The 18,580-nt window shown below is 37.6% G+C and overlaps 4 protein-coding genes and 1 long non-coding RNA gene across 9 annotated transcripts; 1 reads left to right on the top strand and 4 right to left on the bottom strand.

The window, feature by feature from the left end:
• Nucleotides 1–2,922: 2,922 nt before the first annotated feature.
• On the bottom strand, nt 2,923–4,515 carry LOC145208988 (choline/ethanolamine transporter FLVCR2-like). Its single transcript, XM_080079241.1, has one exon. The coding sequence runs from the start codon at nt 4,462–4,464 to the stop codon at nt 3,031–3,033; it is 1,434 nt and encodes a 477-aa protein (XP_079935367.1). The 5' UTR covers nt 4,465–4,515; the 3' UTR covers nt 2,923–3,030.
• Nucleotides 4,516–7,770: 3,255 nt separating this feature from the next.
• Nucleotides 7,771–8,464, top strand: LOC145205626 (uncharacterized). The gene is made up of 2 exons (XR_013853688.1): nt 7,771–7,879; nt 8,083–8,464. It is a non-coding gene; the product is annotated as an uncharacterized LOC145205626 (long non-coding RNA).
• Nucleotides 8,182–10,558, bottom strand: LOC145205586 (uncharacterized). Of its 5 annotated transcripts, none has more exons than XM_080078321.1 (4): nt 10,506–10,540; nt 9,982–10,171; nt 9,600–9,697; nt 8,182–9,501 (listed from the first exon to the last, which is right to left on the bottom strand). In XM_080078321.1, the coding sequence occupies exons 2-4, from the start codon at nt 10,023–10,025 to the stop codon at nt 9,320–9,322; spliced, it is 324 nt and encodes a 107-aa protein (XP_079934447.1). In that variant the 5' UTR covers nt 10,026–10,171; nt 10,506–10,540; the 3' UTR covers nt 8,182–9,319. The 5 variants fall into 5 exon arrangements, with proteins under 5 accessions (XP_079934447.1, XP_079934455.1, XP_079934476.1 ...); XM_080078329.1 differs by having other exon boundaries at nt 10,520–10,537; XM_080078350.1 differs by having other exon boundaries at nt 8,182–9,517; nt 9,621–9,697; nt 9,982–10,558.
• Nucleotides 10,559–12,956: 2,398 nt separating this feature from the next.
• On the bottom strand, nt 12,957–15,103 carry LOC145205565 (choline/ethanolamine transporter FLVCR2-like). Its single transcript, XM_080078301.1, has one exon. The coding sequence runs from the start codon at nt 14,737–14,739 to the stop codon at nt 13,306–13,308; it is 1,434 nt and encodes a 477-aa protein (XP_079934427.1). The 5' UTR covers nt 14,740–15,103; the 3' UTR covers nt 12,957–13,305.
• Nucleotides 15,104–15,872: 769 nt separating this feature from the next.
• LOC145205576 (thiosulfate sulfurtransferase/rhodanese-like domain-containing protein 2) lies at nt 15,873–18,303 on the bottom strand. The gene is made up of 4 exons (XM_080078311.1): nt 17,734–18,303; nt 17,039–17,371; nt 16,465–16,715; nt 15,873–16,200 (listed from the first exon to the last, which is right to left on the bottom strand). Exons 1-4 carry the CDS (start codon nt 18,112–18,114, stop codon nt 15,891–15,893), a joined length of 1,275 nt encoding a protein of 424 aa, XP_079934437.1. The 5' UTR covers nt 18,115–18,303; the 3' UTR covers nt 15,873–15,890.
• Between the last annotated feature and the right edge of the window lie 277 nt (nt 18,304–18,580).

Genomic DNA, 18,580 nt, shown 5'->3' with positions numbered 1-18,580 from the left:
TTCCGAAAAGACGACAACACCGACGAACCTTTTTTGCCTGAAAGGTTAAAAATCCCGAAATACTCCAGGCCAAACAAAGACCTGCTTGATGAAGCTACCAAAGCATATGGTGACTTGGTTTTTTCTAAATTGAGAAATTTGGGAGAAAAAGTAAAATACAACTTCTGCCACAAGAACAACATGAATAAAGACCATAAACAAAGTTTACATAAACTTATAAAATTGACAAAAGACAATCAAATTGTGATTTGCCGCTCGGACAAAGATGGAAAGATGTTGATATTGGACTTTGATGACTATCGAAAAGTAATGCAACGAGAGATGACTGGTTTTGATCTGCTTCCCCTTACCCGAGATGCATTTGATAAACATGTAACGCAAATACGTAAGATTTGCGAGGAAAAGATAATTTCTTTGCACCAGAAGAATGAAATTTCCGATCAGCTTTTGCTACACGTTGTTGGATTGAAATGTAAGGGAAACCTGTATCATCACGTTACGGGACCAACGGCTAAACATTTTTCTAACAACGTCCCCGCTTATGCATATCCCTTATTTAAAACCCATAAACTTTCTGAGGAAGACATTGAAACTATCCGGGTTCATGACATTCCAGTCCGACTGCTGCAAGCTTTGTCCCACACCTTTACTTCCCGAGTAACTTCGTTCTTGGAATATCTGTTTCAGCCGATAAGCGTTGCCTACTGCCAAAGTATTGTCCCTGAATACTGCCGGGATAGTACTCATTACTTGCAGATGTTAGATTGTTGGAAACAAGCCCACAAAGAATTTATTGCAGAGAAAATGAGAGAAACGGAGCTATGCACCATTACGGCCGACGTGACATCACTGTACACAAATTTACGCCGCTCACTGATATACACTGCCTTGACGGACGCCTTACAAAGCCACTCGACGTTTTCATCCACTGCAATCAAGAACTTGGTTGACCTCACGGTTTTAACTGTGGAAAATGTGATTGTGTGTCACGAAGATCGGTTTTATGCCCAGCGGTCTGGGATTGCCACGGGTGATAACCACAGTGTATCTCTGGCAAATATGGCGGTTCACTTTATTATAGTCCAGGCGAAGCGGTTCGTCGAAAAGACGGAGATTTTTGCTCGTTTTATTGATGACATGGCGTACATATGTCTGGGTAAAAAGAAAGCTGAACAGATAAATGACGGCTTAAGAAAATCATTTGCTGAATCTGGTCTTGCATTGACATTTTAGCTAATTGCTGCCGATCAGAAGAAGGGGCACATTTCTTTTCTAGATGTGGAACACGTCATCTGCAATTATGACGTGTTCCAGTTTGTAACAAAAAATCACGTAAAGGAAACTGCTGTCAACCGCCGTTTTCTGGACGGAAGGTCTCACCATCCAATATCAGTTTTTAAGTCGATTCTGCATGGTGAGGCGAAAAGGATGCGTCGGCTCAATGAAAGAGACGAAGATTACTCAAAGAGTCTGCGACACCTTTAGCAAAAGGCCATATTGTCAAATTTCCCAAAAAACATGGTCCACGACATCATTGGTAAAGCAGGAAAATGGACAGAAAGATTTCCGACAAACCCGTCCACAATGTTTGGGGCTCAAAGGGACGTTTGGGCGACTAGTTTTCCTCATCTACTGAAGGCTAGTGAAAAAGAACGATTGCTGCAACCGAATGTGATGGTTTCCTACAGAAAGCCACCGACTCTGGCTAGGATCCTCACAAGATACAGAACTATCGCGCAAAGCAGTTTTTTGACCAACATTGCATTACTGCCGGGTTCTTTTCCATGCGGCCATTGTGCATTGTGTGGCCACTTCGGTAACCACATGTCTATGGTGGACGCATCCGACAGCCTCACTACACCAAACGGGGTGTTCACATTAGCGTCCCATCTAACATGTAGGGATTTCGGCATTTATGTGGCAACATGCCGAATTTGCAATGCGCAGTATGTCGGCCAGACGAAAAACCGATTTTCCATCCGTTGGAACAGCCACAGGTCGGTATGGAAGACTCATCAACACAACGCAAACGACGACAAAACGGCTTTGGCGCACCACTACGCTATTGCACACAGCGATATATTTGAAGAACATTTAGACATCGCTCTATGTTTTTTTGTGCAGTTCGTACAAAAACCACCGGTTCATTTATTGGACATTTACGAGGACAAATGGCTAAACAAAAGTGGTGCAAGCATAAACATCCAAAAAATGGTTCTTCCTAGAGTGAAATAACGTCCTTCGCCTTCCCCTCCAGTTTGTTTGTGTTTATATCGCCTTATCTCGTCAACCAGCGTGTTTTCTCTGCCTGTGGATTTTTATCGGACGATAATATACAAGTTGCCTTGTTTCCTCCCTCCGGCCGCGCACCTGTAATATATTTTTTCTTTTTCTTGTCTGTTCGCTTGTTTGATGCGGTAGTGGTTCACTCGGTGCGTTGGTTGCCGCTGCAGCTTGAGTAACGTTTTTTAACGTTTTTTAACATTCCATTTTACACTTTTATTAGTAGGTCTTTTATGCATACTGTTTTCATTAATTTTTTATGAATCTTTCTGCTTGTTCGTAGATACTGACGATGCTGTAATAGCGAAATATATATATATCTTTAAAACCAAAGGGTGAACGACTAAGTGGTTTTTCTGAACTTACATCTATTGCTATAAGGATTTTTAGTCTTCACCCACCAAGCAACGGACTGGGTGATTCGAGCTTTAAGTTTCAATTACGAGTATTGTCTCTGTATAGTGTATTCAAAAATTAGTGTTGAGTTTTGCTGGGACCACATGTATTTGATTAAATTGCTGTTTGGCTTGTTAACTTTAAGAACATTTGAAGGTAACTGGCTTTAAACTGTTTGTCATTAGATGGTAAGACTAAATGTATGAAAGCCCTGATGTAAAACAAATGTGCGATATTGTTGGTTTTACAAGGTAAGCTGCATTTTTTTTAATGTGCATTGAAGTTGTACCGTTTCTGTATATTTAAAGTATACATATTACGTATGTCGAATCCAGTTTGCTCAAGAGTTCCTTACTCTTTCGTGTCAGACCCCAAAAGTTCCTGACGTTCGCCGTTTTCTTCTGCTGCTTGTCTATGAAGGATCATCTTTTTGCAAGCCATAAACATCCCAGACAAAAACAGAACAACAGCTGGAACTGTCGCTGCGAAAACTGCATTTGTATTTGTTAACAAAATACGTCCCAAACTACTCCATAAAAATATACTTAGGGCTGATCCGACCCCTGCAAATGCAGTTACTTGCATAGCTGATTTTGGATAGGTGACTTCGCGCAAGAGTTCGTACAAAGCTGGAGTTGCAAAACCGCAGAACATCCCTTGTAAGACAACTCCTACTTCCACAGCTATTAATGACTTGTAAAAACTACCCAAGATCGTTGGTAGAGATGAAAGGCAACCACCCCCAAGTCCTAACAAACCCATTGCTTTATAGTTTTTGTGCCTTCTGATGATCAGTCCCACGATGAAACTGCCGAGTGTGGCTGCAAAGCTCATTCCCATCAAAGCTAAGCCTGCTTGAACATTAAGGCTTACATCTTTATCAAACGTTGCATGAAGGATTGAAGACAAAAGCGTAATGTAAAATCTAATCACGGCCAGCACTGTACCGATGCCAAGGGCCGTTGTTAAGAACTGCAGATTTGTCATTAGGTCTCTAAAAAGAAGAAGCGACAGTTTAAGTGTTTCCAATGGTTTTTCTGTTTTTGCATTTGAACTTATCACATCAGCTTGTGCATAGCTTGGTGGGAGTGGTGGGGCGTCGTCCACAAATACAATTACACTGAATAACATTAATACCATCACAGCCGATATGCCACCATAAAAGGACGCAAGGCGTAGTTTAATATCCTCGTTCGGCATATCAGCATTAACAAGGACAGTTGGTGATATTGATCCGACAGCACGTCCCAAAGCCCTCATCATGGTAGCTATGGCTACAGCTATCGCCACCTCATTGGCTGGAAACCATACTGCCGCTGTTTCTAGAGTTTGGGCCGACAAAAGAGCTGAAGTAAGTCCAGCGATTAGTTGCCCACATAGGGTAAGCGCATAACCCTGTCTATATAGCGCTGCAATAGCAGTAAGAAAACCCCCGACAATTAAGAGTGAGTATTGGAATATAAACGTCTTTTTGTAACCCAGTCGCGATGATATAATTGCGAGAGGTAGAGTAGAAAAAGCTACCAACACGGATCTCATAGTGGTTAAGAGGTCAATCTTCCAAGCTCCAACTCTGAAGTAATGAACTAGTACGTCATTAATTGGTCCATGACTGGTCGAATTACCGCAGACACTGAATGCCAACACAGCAAAATTGGCAAGTACGAACCATCGAATTTTGTATGATTGAATTGAGGTTTTGCTATCCTTCAAAACATCGCTTAAACTGGTCATAGACATATTTTCTTCTCCGTTTTTAAGATCCAAGTTGTTCTTCTCCGCCATATTGGTTTTGATGTTCCAGTCTCGGTACAGTTTTTTTACTTGTGAAAAAGCTCAACGTTTCTGAAAGATCATGTTTCAAAATTTATGTTAGTTTATAAAAAGTTGTATATTCAGTTTAGCTGTTTGGTTATCCGTGTTCGAACAACATATCTTGTAGCCTATTAGTTTTACAATTTTGTGATTTAATAAATCCTGTTTAGCCTTGTCATTTCCCAACTCCTACGCAGAACAAGGCTAAGAAAATCTGACACAGTTTTTGCGTAATGTGGGTGTTTTGTCAGCTGGCAGGAAATGAAATCCATCATTTGTAGCTGTGCAATGCTTTTCCTGCAAATCCTGTTCAACGATGTTTGGACAAGATCTCATACAACATAACAACTACTGAGTAAATACTTTGCCGGGCTTGTGTCGCTTATTTGCATGATCTTTGTCATGGTCTCGAAAATATTTGTCGTTATCAAACAACGTCCGATAACATGTTAAAGTGAATGTATTTCTGTCGGATGAAACAGCACGGTTACGCAAAAACATTCAAGCCGATTCCATGAGTTATTTTTTTATTTCTCTTACACTCGGCATAAATTAACACTTTATTGCGCGCAAAGACCGCATTTTAATTTACAATTGTTTTTTTTTTCCATTTCGAAGCCTTCCGTAAGCTGTGAGCGGGAAACTTCAGACAAATGCCTAATGCCGGTCCATGACCTTTTAACATAACTCGACAAGGTCTGATCTGCTATGTTTTTTTTGTGGACAGCGTTTCGATATAACTTACGGATTAACTGGTTTTACTTTTGCAACTTGATACTTATACCTAGGACTACTAGTGCTGCGCTGTAAAATCGTTTACTACGTCACATCATATGTTGTGTGATTGCACCACAATGGCAGAAATCCCTATGACATACGAATACCCACGAACTTACTTTCTCATTGCTGAGCGTTTGAAAACTTATTGTAAGTTAGGTTTTGTTGGAGCTACGTGTAGTGCGTTAGTAACTAATTTTTGGGTTATAGTTTTATTTAATTTTAAATGCTAATACCTTACCCCGACCCTAATAGGCCTGACTGTGAGTATTTTTGGAGACACAATGTTTTAAATGTGAAAAAAGTGCTCTTTGCGCCACCTGTCGAAAATTAGGCACTTTTGGATGTCGCGAGAGGTATGGTGTTAGTGGCTCCACTAGCATTTGAAGGTAACTGATTTAAAACTGTTTGTCATTAACACATAAGACTAAATGTAAGGAAAGGATAAAAAGAAACATCAACGAACACGCGCAAGCGGGGCAACTATTTGATGTTCGAACGATGCCGCCACCTTCTCGAGTCTACTATAACCACGAATTAAACTTTCTTAATTTAAGGTAATTAATCGCTGCGAGAAAATCATGTTAGGACAAACAATTATAAGTTGCTGCAGGTCAGGTCATCCTACAAGAGTGCGTTAAATCTTTTTATTTCTTTAAAAATTATTTGTTTTTCTTCTGAATGCTAAACTTTCAAGTTGAACGCGAGCTTGGTCTCTTGTTTTTTTGCGTTGTAAAAACGTTAATCTTACGGTGAGGTTGAAAATCCAGATACAGACAATCCCTCAAGCAGCAACAGTGCTTGATATCTACTTCCACGACCGTTAAGCTATCCGACATGCGAGAAACTTCCGATTCCGTGAACCGTCAGCGCGCAGTAACCAGTGGCACTCGCGTACAAGCCGATCTAGGCAGAGCTCTCAAAGAGTTTTTCGGCGACATCCGACCCGTCCAACACAACCTGAAAATCATCTACCAGAGAGCGCCACCAAACGGTGACATCAGGGCTTTGTCGCGTGACCTCGACGAGGCCCTGACGAACCTCCGAAGTGCTGTGGCAGTGCAGATTCATAAAGAGGAGCGCAACACTGAGACGTAAACGCCAGTTGTAGATCGCCACAAAGTCATGCTCTACAACAGTGGTTCTCAACTCGTTTCAGGCCATGGACCACCGCTCCAGTAAAAAAATGTCATGGACCATTTTCTTTTTGAGCAAGATCGAAGTACGCATACAAAACTGCTACTTGGGCTTGAAACATAATTGTTTAAAACCAATTTTCAAGAAGTCAATCATTAACAGCTAACATTTTGATACTCTTTTAACATGTGATATGCAGTCATCTCTAGTTTATCAAAAAAATTAGTGGACGTTCTGTGGAGTGTGGACCACCCAAAAAGTCATCATGGACCACCAGTTGAGAACCACTGCTTTACAATAACATTATGCAGTCTACAGCTTTTAAAACTTTTCAAACATTGGTGCAGTAATAAGTTACGAGTAACTTTGTACCGTATGTTCCTTCAAGTGCAAATTTGTCTATTTATTGCTTTGCTTTTTGTCTACGCCCTTATAGTTTAAAGGCGTTCAAAATACACTCATTTTGTAATGAACTTTTAACGTATTTATTTAAAAAAAAAACGTTTTTTGTAGTAGTTGTCTAGTGTGGGATGAAGCTATAGTTTGGTCAAATTTGATTTAAATTTACACACGTGACAAATCGGTATTCAACTGAAGTTGTCTTTTAGCATTTATCTAGCATTGATCAATTGTGACGTAATAAAATCAACCTTGATACACTTAGCTAAATTGCTAGATAAATGTAGAAACGACCGATCCAAATAACATAGCAATGCGTTTCAGTGAATCGTTTAATTGAAGTCAACCTTTATGATGTACTTGGGATGTGTTAAGCAAAAATGCATCTTTTTTTCTTTGATGTAGCCTGCTTGTTTTACATTCATTACAATTATTTCATGGGGGGTTCTGCAAAGTTTGACAAAATACCTTAAGGGTTCCGTGCTATTAAAAAGGTTGAAGAGCACTGCAATAGGGTTAAGGTTAGGTGCTACACAGGGATAGGAAAACGTCGTCGGGTGGTACGCGACCAGTTTACGGTTGAAAACCACTGGTTTAACCAGTCGTAGATGTTAAATCAATGATATACAACAATACTTTTTAATATCACCTCTAGGCAATTCTTTTCAGGTCAATTGTGTCTGAAACCAGGGGCGGCTCGTGCGAGGGGGCTGCGGAGCTGCAGCACCCCCAGTATTTTTACTTGACATTCCTATTCCAAGTTGTTATACAAAACAATCTTTACATATAGTTTTTATGTTTGATCAGTGTATGCTAAGAATAACTTTTATGGCATTAATCGGCATTTTATTAAAATATGCTAAGAATAACTTTTATGGCATTAATCGGCATTTTATTAAAATAAAATTAATAAAAATTTTGTATTATTTAAAAATTAAAAAAATAATAATAATAATAGGTAAGCACTTTTTTCCAAGGAATGCAGCCTGACTACCATGAATAAAAATGTACGCATTATGACGTCACATACCGTTGTAAACAAACTGGCGCCAGTTTGTGTTCTTGGTTTTAGGTAGGTAAGTTATATTGTGTACGCTCTCAAAAGGAGTTTGAGGTACTTATTAAACATTAAATGCGTATAAACACTCCCATATAAAAGATTCAATGTTAGGGTTGATTCTGATGAAGTTTTGCTCCTACTCGTGAACTTCACTGTCCTGTTTTTTTAATATATATACTCGAACTATTTTATTCAACATCGAATTTTTAACACAGTTGGGAGACCCAGCCATATTGCGACTTAAATGACTAACAAAACGGAACTGTTCTCCCTTTTTAAATGGAAACTTTTTCTGAGAAATGAAGACCACAAAGCTGTGCAAATGCCTTTTTATTTTTGGTATAAACTCCACCCAGAACCTACTACACCATACACAATGTTTTGATCATGCATTAATATCCTAACATAAAACACAGTTTACTGGCTAGTTTGAAGCAAACATGTTTGCGATTTTCTTAAAAAAGCATTTAATCATACAATTGTAATTACAGAAGCCATATTTTTGTTTTAAACAAAAAAATCCATGTTTCACATTCTCTTTCACATTTCTGTTTTGTAACATTTTACTGTTTGTGCCAGTGCATTGCAAAAGGCTGTTTTATTCATAAATTAAACACACATAAAATATGAGTCCTTTAGTTATATGAAGTACAAGCCTGTGACTATCATTAAAAAGGCAAATTAGGTAATCATATTGATTTTGAAATTGTATTGTAAATGAATCAATAAACAAACATCAGTTTTTCAAAAACTTCAGAAAGAAAATAAGGAATATTCATTTTTATTATAATATTAAACTGAAAGTATACAATTTGATTGAAATAGTTACAGTAAAATTTGACCGTAGTGAGAAGGTTTTTACCAACAAAAATACCAAAAACACATTTGCTGAAAGATGTGACAGGTTTGTCAATTAGAACAAAAACCTCAAGTTATTGGTATATTTAGCTCCTGATGTTAATTAAACCTTAACTGAGTCTTCCTCACAAAATGTAAAAATAACCCAATAGTACCAAGAAAAAAATCTGCACTCAGCATGCATAAAAACAGCTTCCATTATATAAACTATCTTCAAATGTCATTTGTGGTAAATATCATACAAGAAAAAAAAAATGTTTGTACTACTGTATTCGACAACCAAGCTCTAATTGGTTGGAGAAATGATTAATTTATCAATGGGTAATAACCAACACCCAGACAATATGCAATCTTTATTCTGACTGCCTGTAGAATGTAGACCAGTGGTTCTTAACCTTTTTTTCTTTTTTTTGCACCCCCCTGGGTTTCTTAATTATAATATATAGAATAGATCTAACCAACCTTAATGATTCAGCATCCCCGCACCCCCTAGGAACAGTTCTCACACCCCTTGGGGGTACGAGAACCCTTGGTTAAGAACCCCTGATGTAGACATTGCTAAAGAAATACTAAACCTTTTCAACAAAAATAAAACTACCATGGCAACAGATTTACATATTGTATGAGCAATAAATTTTGTACATTGGAAGAAAATTTAGTATAGCCATATACACTGCAAAAATACCTGCGCACAATTATCAGCCCGATAACACAGGCGTGCATGCTGGAGATTTTATGTGAGAGTGGGTTGCACAGAAAGAAAGTGTACTGCAAGTCTGCAACCAACAAAATCTGTATTAGAAAATAGAAAAAAAATGTTTTTAAGTATTTCTAGAAGTTGCACTTTTTTCAGTCATAAACACCATGCACTCACTGGATGACAATAGTAACTGACCAAATTTCTTGTTGATGCTATCATCTTGTGTAAACATCACCTCATTGCAAGAAGCATCTTTTACTTGTTTATGAGATCTGTTTATAAATTCAGAATCAATATTGATGTAAAAACCTGAACTTTCTAAATTAGTAAAATTAGTAACTAAAAGTTAAGTTTTTATGAGGAACACAGTATGTACTATTTTGAGTGAGTATTCATTTTTTAAGGCAGGGGTCTTTGGTTAACTGGACATTTTTAATGAAGCAAAATCCTTTCAAAAATTAGGGTTTTTTTCTGTTAACTTGTGAAGTTTCTGTTATTTATGTCTGTTCTTAATCTGACACAAAAATATGTTTGTGTTCTGCCATCTGATACCTACCTCACACTTATTGGTTGATTTCTTGTCCCTGATTTCAACACCATTTTGTTGCTTTTGTAATTGGCAGGCAAAATTGTTAAAGTTGAGCAATATGTTCCCAATGGTGATGGTCATGGCATGTCAGTCAGGAAAAAAGGTTTCGCCCATCAGAACCAAATGCTTTCACCAGTGGCTGACTTGATGCTGTAGACTTGAAGGGCACATGACCTGTATTATACTATTTTAGTATACTATAAAATATTTTAAAATTTTTGTAAACTATAGTACAGTGTAGCTGTTCTTTATAGGCTACAGTCTTTCTAAAAAAACAAACAAAAATACATTGTGTGATATTAAACAGGTTGCAGACGATGTTCGCGACTTTGCGCAAAATAAATTACAATTCAAAATGTTATCCGTAAAGTTTTTTTAACAAAAATAGTTGGTGCAGACTGCAGACTACATGTCACATTATAACAAGAAGCAACAAAACCGGTATCACCACGCGCCAAATTGAAACCAACTACCATGACGGAAACAATCACCTGGCTATAGTTACCGTAGTCAGGCTGCATTCCTTGGAAAAAAGTGCTTACCATAATAATAATAATAAGTTATCTATGGCGGAGCTGCAGCTCCAGTTTCGTGACGTTTCATGACGTTTTCAGTTGTGCGCATGCGCACTTGGAAAAGCTACATGCCGGGCGAAATAGGCGAGAGGGGGCTGTGGCTCGCGCAGCCCCTCCCGTGACGTAGCGCTAGTTGTGTTGTCTGCTTCGCGTCAGTGAGCTCCAAAGCCAAACCCGTGTACTGTGTTTTTAAGTTCGACAGTGAGTGCAGTTAAATAATTATTTTGCTATCATTAAATTTATTGTTTGACTGTTAGTCGTGACTTTTTAAGATGGCTGTAAGTGGGTTTCAGTTTTTACAGTTATCATTGAATTGAATAAGTGTATCTAACACCTTGAAAAAGAAAAAAGATCACCTAACACCTTTTAAAGTCACAATTAACCTTTATAATAAATAACGGAATTAAAAAGATTTATGAAAGTATGGGACAAAAAATCTGCTTCTCAAATGTCATGCAGGAATAAGCAACAACAAGAAATACTCAGTTTTAGTTCCTAATGCTACCAAAGAAAAATTAAATTTGTGACTGTGAAGTTAAATGCCTCACTGAAATTCAGGCAATATCAAATGCAGAACAAACAACTGCAAGTAACAGGAATTTTGAAATGAAGACAAAAAAAGAGTGAAGACAATTTAAAGTGTGGATTTCTTAACACACCATGTGGACAGTATTTGCAACCAAGTGCAATCATGTGTATTGATATAATGGACATGTACTGTTTATCTAAACAGTAGCTGCTAAATTGCTTCACAGGAAGTGTTTCTTAAGAATGAACATTCTACAGACAAGATAGTAGTGACACCAAGCACATCCTATTGTTGACAAAGAAAAGCTAGTTACTCAAATGAAAATGTTTCTGTAGATCTGATGTTCATGATTACTTTGAAAATAATTAATCTAGAGATGATGTTTTGACAAGTTAAATTACTAGGATGAAAAATCCTTTTTGCTGTTTCCATAATTCCTTCTAAGGCAAAACAGTTCTTTTTAACACTGAAAAAGATGCCAATTTTTCTGGGGAACACCAATATTTCCAAAAGACTTGCACTTGCAGTGCTAGTACTAAATAGAAAAACAGTTTCTTAGTTATCATTTGGGATTAAGGAAGAAGCTATCAATTATCATGCCCAAACTATAACTTCATGATTCATTTTGGTTGGAAAAAGGAAGAACAAGATTTAATAATATGGTTTAAATTTAAGTGAGAGTGTTGTAAATTTTAAAGCTTGAAGGCGTTTTGCACTTAAAAAAGAAATTATAAGCTATTTGCCAGCAAGCAGCAATTATAGCAGTTAAGAAACTAAAATACAATTAATAGTCTGTACACAAAAATTCAAGAAAGATGTTTAAATGAACAAGTTCTGAAACCAATGTAATGTGGTTGTTAAATTTGTTAGTTATGATACCAATAAAAAGCTGTATGGCTAGTTTTTTTTGTCACAATAATCTGTAATAAGTGTCATAGAATATGTTGAAAACGCTGACTGTGACTAAATTTACTTAAATGAAACATGACAATTTTTGTTGTCGAACTGAAATACTTCGACCTTTTTCGACTCATTTATATCTATTTTTTCTATTACTTTTTTTTCTATATTCCTGTTGTGTTTTACCGTATTTACAACCGCTTCGTTTCGAAGCTGTGCCACGTGTGCTTTTTTTTTCACATTATTACTGAACGTTATTGTGTTTGGCCCGTCGCTGTGCAAGTAAACAAAATACACAAATGATGCCGTCTGCTGTTTACACTCGTGTACATTATTGCGTAACAAAAATTACGTCACAATGGAGTTGCTAATTAAGATTTGTATTACTTGTTTTTCTGCACAAAACAAATGGCTAGAAAACTAGAAATGTAGCTTTTCAATATATTGCCAACTTATATATATTCAGTAGAGGGGGGGCAGCACCCCCACAAATTTTAGGCACGAGCCGCCACTGTCTGAAACTGACCAGATCAGATGCAAACTCGCCTATAGTTTCTCAAGAAACGTTGCTCCCTGGCTACCTGAGTAATATCTAGGCCCTAGTGGAGTGTTTCTCAACTTTTTTACTCTACGACGGTGCGACCCTCTTTAGAGGTTTTCTATCATCCCCACCAGAATGTGTTCATACATCGTAAAGAAAATCCCTTAAAATTGTGGTTACATAGCTCATGTCACCATCTGTTTTATGTCAAAAAAGCCAACGGCCACAATCATGCAGAAGTATATAATCGCAAATGCTATTGTGATAATTCTAAATCAAACTGCCATGTCAGGTACTATGCTAAACAGGAGTCACAGGAAAAGTTTTGATGAAACAGATATATAATCATTTCGAGTTGGGTTGCGTCTTCAAAAGTGTATTGCGATCACTTGTTCTGTAATTACACCACAATGCCAACCTTTCCTATGACGTAAGAATACTATTGAATGTTTTTCTCTCTCGTGAAATTGCAAATTAGTGTTGAGTTTTGTAGGGACCACATGTATTTAGTTAAATTGCTGTTGTACTTGTCAACTTCAAGAGCATTCCGAGGTAACTGGCTTTATACTGTTTGTCATTAGATGATAAGACTAATTGTATGAAAGCCCTGATGTAAAACAAATGTGCGATTGTTGGTTTTACAAGGTAAGCTGCATTTTTTTTATTGTGCATTAAAGTTGTACTGTTTGCCGTATATTTTAAGTATACATGTTACGTATGTCGAATCCACTTTGCCCAAGAGTTCCTTACTCCTTCGTGTCAGACCCCAAAAGTTCCTGACGTTCGCCGTTTTCTTCTGCTGCTTGTCTATGAAGGGTCATCTTTTTGCAAGCCAGAAACAACCCAGACAAAAACAGAACAAAAGCTGGAACTGTCGCTGCATAAACTGCATTTGTATTCGATAACAATATGCGTCCCAAACTACTCCATAAAAATATACTTAGGGCTGATCCGCTCACCGCAAATGCAGTTACTTGCATAGCCGATTTTGGATAAGTGACTTCACGCAAAAGTTCGTACAAAGCTGGAGTTGCAAAACCGCAGAACATCCCTTGTAAGACAACTCCTACTTCCACAGCTATTAATGACTTGTAAAAACTACCCAAGATCGTTGGTAGACATGAAAGACAACCACCCCAAAGTCCTAACAAACCCATTGCTTTATAGTTTTTGTGCTTTCTGATGATCGGTCCCACGATAAAACTGCCGAGTGTGGTTGCAAAGCTCATTCCCATCAAAGCCAAGCCTGCTTGAACATTAAGGCTTACATCTTTATCAAACGTTGCATGAAGGATTGAAGACAAAAGCGTAATGTAAAATCTAATCACGGCCAGCACTGTACCGATGCCAAGGGCCGTTGTTAAGAACTGCAGATTTGTCATTAGATCTCTAAAAAGAAGAAGCGACAGTTTAAGTGTTTCCAATGGTTTTTCTGTTTTTGCATTTGAACTTATTACGGCAGCTTGTGCATAGCTTGGTGGGAGTGTTGGGGCGTCGTCCACAAATACAATTACACTGAATAACATTAATACCATCACAGCTGATATGCCACCATAAAAGGACGCAAGGCGTAGTTTAATATCCTCGTTCGGCATATCAGCATTAACAAGGACAGTTGGTGATATTGATCCAACAGCACGTCCCAAAGCCCTCATCATGGTAGCTATGGCAACAGCTATCGCCACCTCATTGGCTGGAAACCATACTGCCGCTGTTTCTAGAGCATGGGCCGACAAAAGAGCTGAAGTAAGTCCAGCGATTAGTTGCCCGCATAAGGTAAGCGCATAACCCTGTCTGTATAGCGCTGCAATAGCTGTAAGAAAACACCCGACAGTTAGGAGTGTGTATTGGAATATAAACGTCTTTTTGTAACCCAGTCGCGATGATATAATTGCAAACGGTAGAGTAGAAAAAGCTACCAACAAGGACCTCATAGTGGTTAAGAGGTCAATCTTCCAAGCTTCAACTCTGAAGTAATGAACTAGCACGTCATTAATTGGCCCATGACTGGTCGAATTAACGCAGACACTGAATGCCATCACGGCAAAATTGGCAAGTACGAGCCATCGAATTTTGTAAGATTGAATTGAGGTTTTGCTATCCTTCAAAACATCGCTTAAACTGGTCATAGACATATTTTCTTCTCCGTTTTTAAGATCCAAGCTGTCCTTCTCCGCCATGTTGGTTTTGATATTCCAGTGTTGGTAAAATTTTTTGCTTGTGAAAAACCTTAAAGTTTCTGAAAGATCATGTTTCAAAATTTATGCTAGTTAATATTAAATTGTACATTCAGTTTAGCTGTTTGGTTACCCAGGCTCGAATTATATATCTTAGCAGCCTATTAGTAGTTTTAAAATTTCTGATTCAATAAATTGTTTTTAGCCTCGTTATTTCCTAACTCTTACGCAGAACATGGCTTAAGAAAATCTGAAACAGTTGTATGGTTGTATTGGCAGTCTTGTCATTACAGGAAATGTGATCCATCATTTGTAGCTGCGCAATGCTTTTTTGCATATCCTATTCAATGATGTTTGCACAGGATCTCACACAACATAACAACTACTGAGTAAATACTTACATTTTAATAATTAATTAAATATAAATAAGCAATTAAATACTCCAAGATTATGGTTTTGGTTTTTTTGAAGCATGAAATGATTAAAATGTTTATGGCGCCATGAGCCACAAGAACAATTTTGACGGTTTTCTGTACAGCAAAAAGCCGAACTGTTACAATGATCTTTGATAATAAGTGCACGATGAAGATATTTTGGTAGCCGCGCGCATTCGGTACATTGTGACGTCACAAAGATTCCCTGTTCCACGCTAGTTTGTAGCTTTCCGAAGTTTCTTATGTGAGTTTGTGCAACTTCTCGGCCTAGCACCAAGCATCCAAAACACGATGCTCGGTACCGATCACTCGGGCTCGGCTCATCCCTAATATGTACTTCAGCGACCGTTTTTTGACTGGTTTTAAAAGGTCTTGGTATCTAACAACTTTACTTATTCTTGTTGGGTAATAGGTGTTTGAAGAGTGGCAAACCGTTTAAAAAATATAGGTTGAATTTTGCATTTTTTTAATTTTATGCTTTCAAGCCAGCACGGTGTGCCGCGATGTCCGTTTTGCTGAATACTGCACAACGTTTTATGTTTTTCTTGGGGTTTGCAAAAAAGAACGCAAGTCTGGCCTTTCAAACGCGCAATACCACCACTCTTTTTTGTCGTAAAATTTGCAGCGTTTAAAATTCTGGGTTTGGCAACCAATAACCATTAATAACCACAAACGGTTGTGCCTAAAAAACACCAACTGGTGTAAGCGATAATAAAAATGCTAGGAATCATGTTCAACCGGAATGCGAAGACGATTTCTTGTACATGTACATTGCTTAGTTTCAGACACCTTAGCAGCATCCTTTTTACACAATAAGCAACATGTGGTGTGTCCTGAGTTCCGACACTTTTCACAGATAAGTACAAGTTGGCGACAGTGCTGGGTAGAGCAAAGCTGGTAGCTGTCATGGGGTTTATTGCAGTACTGGCAGTTTGAAACCACAGAAGAATCCTGGCCCCCAATGCTGTAGCGGTTGTCAAAAACAAAGAGTTTACCTTTAAAATATCCTGTTGGATATTTTTCCATGTATCTGCAGAATACATAAAGTACCATAAAAAGACAAAATTTCAAAGCAAGCCTACAAGGACAATCAGCTTCTAATCCTAAGGAATAGCCTATTAAAACACAAACATTTACATACAGCTTCATTCATTAGGTAAAACTCTTTGAAAGGTATTCCATAACTACTGCAATCTTCAAGAACACTTTGGAAAAATAATCCCTTTTAAATAGGTTTTATTTTGACCCTTTCAATATGTTTTATTTTGATTTAACAAACAACAAACGTACATACCTGTGAATTCCACCTTTCAGCTGATAAACTTCCTCACAATTGGTTGCTTGTTTCAAATAAGCAGATGCTCTTTCACATCGAATTCCACCAGTACAATACATAATGACTTTGCGACCATTAAATACATTTTTATTGCTATCCACATATTCTGGAAAATAACTGAACTTGCGCAAATCGGGTTTGAGAGCACCTTCAAAATATCCAATCTTGCTTTCATAGAAATTTCTGCAGTCTAGAAGTAAAGGGTCCTTCTAAAAACAAAATTAACATCTACACATTAAGTTAAAATCAAAACAAATTGACAGTATCTTTCAATAAGTTTGTAGCCCCCAAAACAATGAGACCTTGTCAAAAAAATCCACGTTTTCTGCACTTTTTCTGTACCCCTAAGTCTTAGGGGCCTAAGAGCATGCGGTTTTTTAAACAAAACAATAACAATGTGTGTACTGTGTAGGTTAGTTACACATTAAGTGATCATAGCCCTAAAGCGTTAGGCAGCAAATATTTGGTAACTGTTTAATATCATAATATTTTGGCAAAATCAATATAACCTGACTTTAACTAAAATTCCAACCTTGTCAGATGAGACTTTCTGCAAGTTTTCCATAGTTTGGTGAAGTTCTTCAGGGCTGAGATATTTTCCACCGTTAGATGCCTTCAGTGAATCACATGGAATACCAATAGTGCATAATTCAGGGCAAACTGACACACTCAGATTGTCAAAACTCTGACCATTTCCTTTACTGGATTTGAAGTCTTTTGTGGTCATGGCAATAAATAGGGGATGTCCTAAAATGTTGTTTTTATAAATGTTTGTGGCACATTGGCAGCCCTCAACTGTTCCATTTATTCCTTCTGAAGCGATCCTTATTTTTCCAGTAAGTTTCAAGGTTGACCCAAGATCTTTCTGAAAATAATCAGTAATTTTCATTTTAAGGTTATGTAAATAGTAGCTAATTTATTTTATCAACAAATGAATTAACAGAACAAAAAGTTTTCGGATAATTCACACATGATATGCCATTAGGATTTCTGTCATTAAAAATACCAACATAAAATTGAACATTTTAGTAGTTTGGGCAGCAAAAACACTTATACTGGGTAAATAGTGACTAATTCATCTATCAACAAATGGATTAAGAGAACAAAAAGTTTTCGGGATAATTCACACATGATATGTCATAAGGATTTCTGCCATTTATAAATACCAACATAAAAATTAACATTTATGTAGTTTGGGCAGCAATAAAACATATACTGGGAACTTACCTGCCAGGTACACACCTCTTGACAACAAGTAATTGAAACATAATGGTAAAATAGCAAAACTTGAAATCCCTTGTTGACACAAGAACATTTAAAATCAGTAACATTGGTATTTGATAGGCACAAATCGGCATTGGGAGCTCTAATTTTCTTGCAAGGCTCAGAAAATTGCAATAACTTTGCCTTTTGTTGCACTTTATCTATGTGATTTAAAGCAACATGCTTGTGTATGTCTTTCATTGAAGGAAACACTGTTGAGCAGCATTCCCATATTTCCTCGTCACTGTGCACAGACAACGAAGAAATATGTCGAGAAAAAGCAGCTTTTGTAATAAGCTTCCGAGAGGCATTTTCTTTCAATTGTTTCCGTTTTGCCTTTCCCATGTCGTTACTTCTATTTCGTACGGCTTAAAGTCCTTAAACCTTAAACGTAAACACCACGAACGTTCGCCAGATCCGTTAGATAGCGCTCATCACCAATTTTTGATTTCGGATCATTTTGCAATGTGCTGCTTATGTCTACGGTACATCTTAAAATCAGGGTATCGAACCGGAACTGAACCCGAACCCACTAATCGGTTTACGCGGTTTAATTCATTTCACCGGAGCCCCAAATTACGATTTTCTTAAAACCCGAACCGAGTAAAATTTAGCCAGTAGGCCTACCGGCAATACTTTTTCTAATCTCCATCACAAAATTTATTGTTTTAAACCAGGGGTCTCCAACTCAAAACCTGTCCAGGGCCACTTTTCAAATAAGCAAGGAGCCGCGGGCCACAGCGTCAACATACTTATTACCTATGTAAAATAGCACCCAAAATAACAACGTAACTTCGGTGTATTCAATGAA

The sequence above is a fragment of the Phallusia mammillata genome, chromosome 1 (assembly GCF_965637545.1).
Source record: "Phallusia mammillata chromosome 1, kaPhaMamm4.hap1.1, whole genome shotgun sequence".
In the NCBI taxonomy this organism is placed as follows: domain Eukaryota; kingdom Metazoa; phylum Chordata; class Ascidiacea; order Phlebobranchia; family Ascidiidae; genus Phallusia; species Phallusia mammillata.
Note: the sequence above shows the minus strand (reverse complement) of the source record. Positions and strands in the feature narration are given on the sequence as shown.

Bases quoted from the DNA above. Each gene is read 5' to 3' on its own strand.
- LOC145208988 (XM_080079241.1), bottom strand. From the start codon at position 4,464: ATGGCGGAGAAGAACAACTTGGATCTTAAAAACGGAGAAGAAAATATG.
- LOC145205586 (XM_080078321.1), bottom strand. From the start codon at position 10,025: ATGGTGTTGAAATCAGGGACAAGAAATCAACCAATAAGTGTGAG. The intron at 9,698-9,981 runs GTAGGTATCAGA...ATTTATAAACAG, and splicing joins AATCAACCAATAAGTGTGAG to ATCTCATAAACAAGTAAAAG. The intron at 9,502-9,599 runs GTGAGTGCATGG...TGTTGGTTGCAG, and splicing joins TCAGTTACTATTGTCATCCA to ACTTGCAGTACACTTTCTTT.
- LOC145205565 (XM_080078301.1), bottom strand. From the start codon at position 14,739: ATGGCGGAGAAGGACAGCTTGGATCTTAAAAACGGAGAAGAAAATATG.
- LOC145205576 (XM_080078311.1), bottom strand. From the start codon at position 18,114: ATGGGAAAGGCAAAACGGAAACAATTGAAAGAAAATGCCTCTCGGAAG. The intron at 17,372-17,733 runs GTAAGTTCCCAG...GATTATTTTCAG, and splicing joins AAGAGGTGTGTACCTGGCAG to AAAGATCTTGGGTCAACCTT. The intron at 16,716-17,038 runs GTTGGAATTTTA...TTTTGTTTTTAG, and splicing joins AGAAAGTCTCATCTGACAAG to AAGGACCCTTTACTTCTAGA.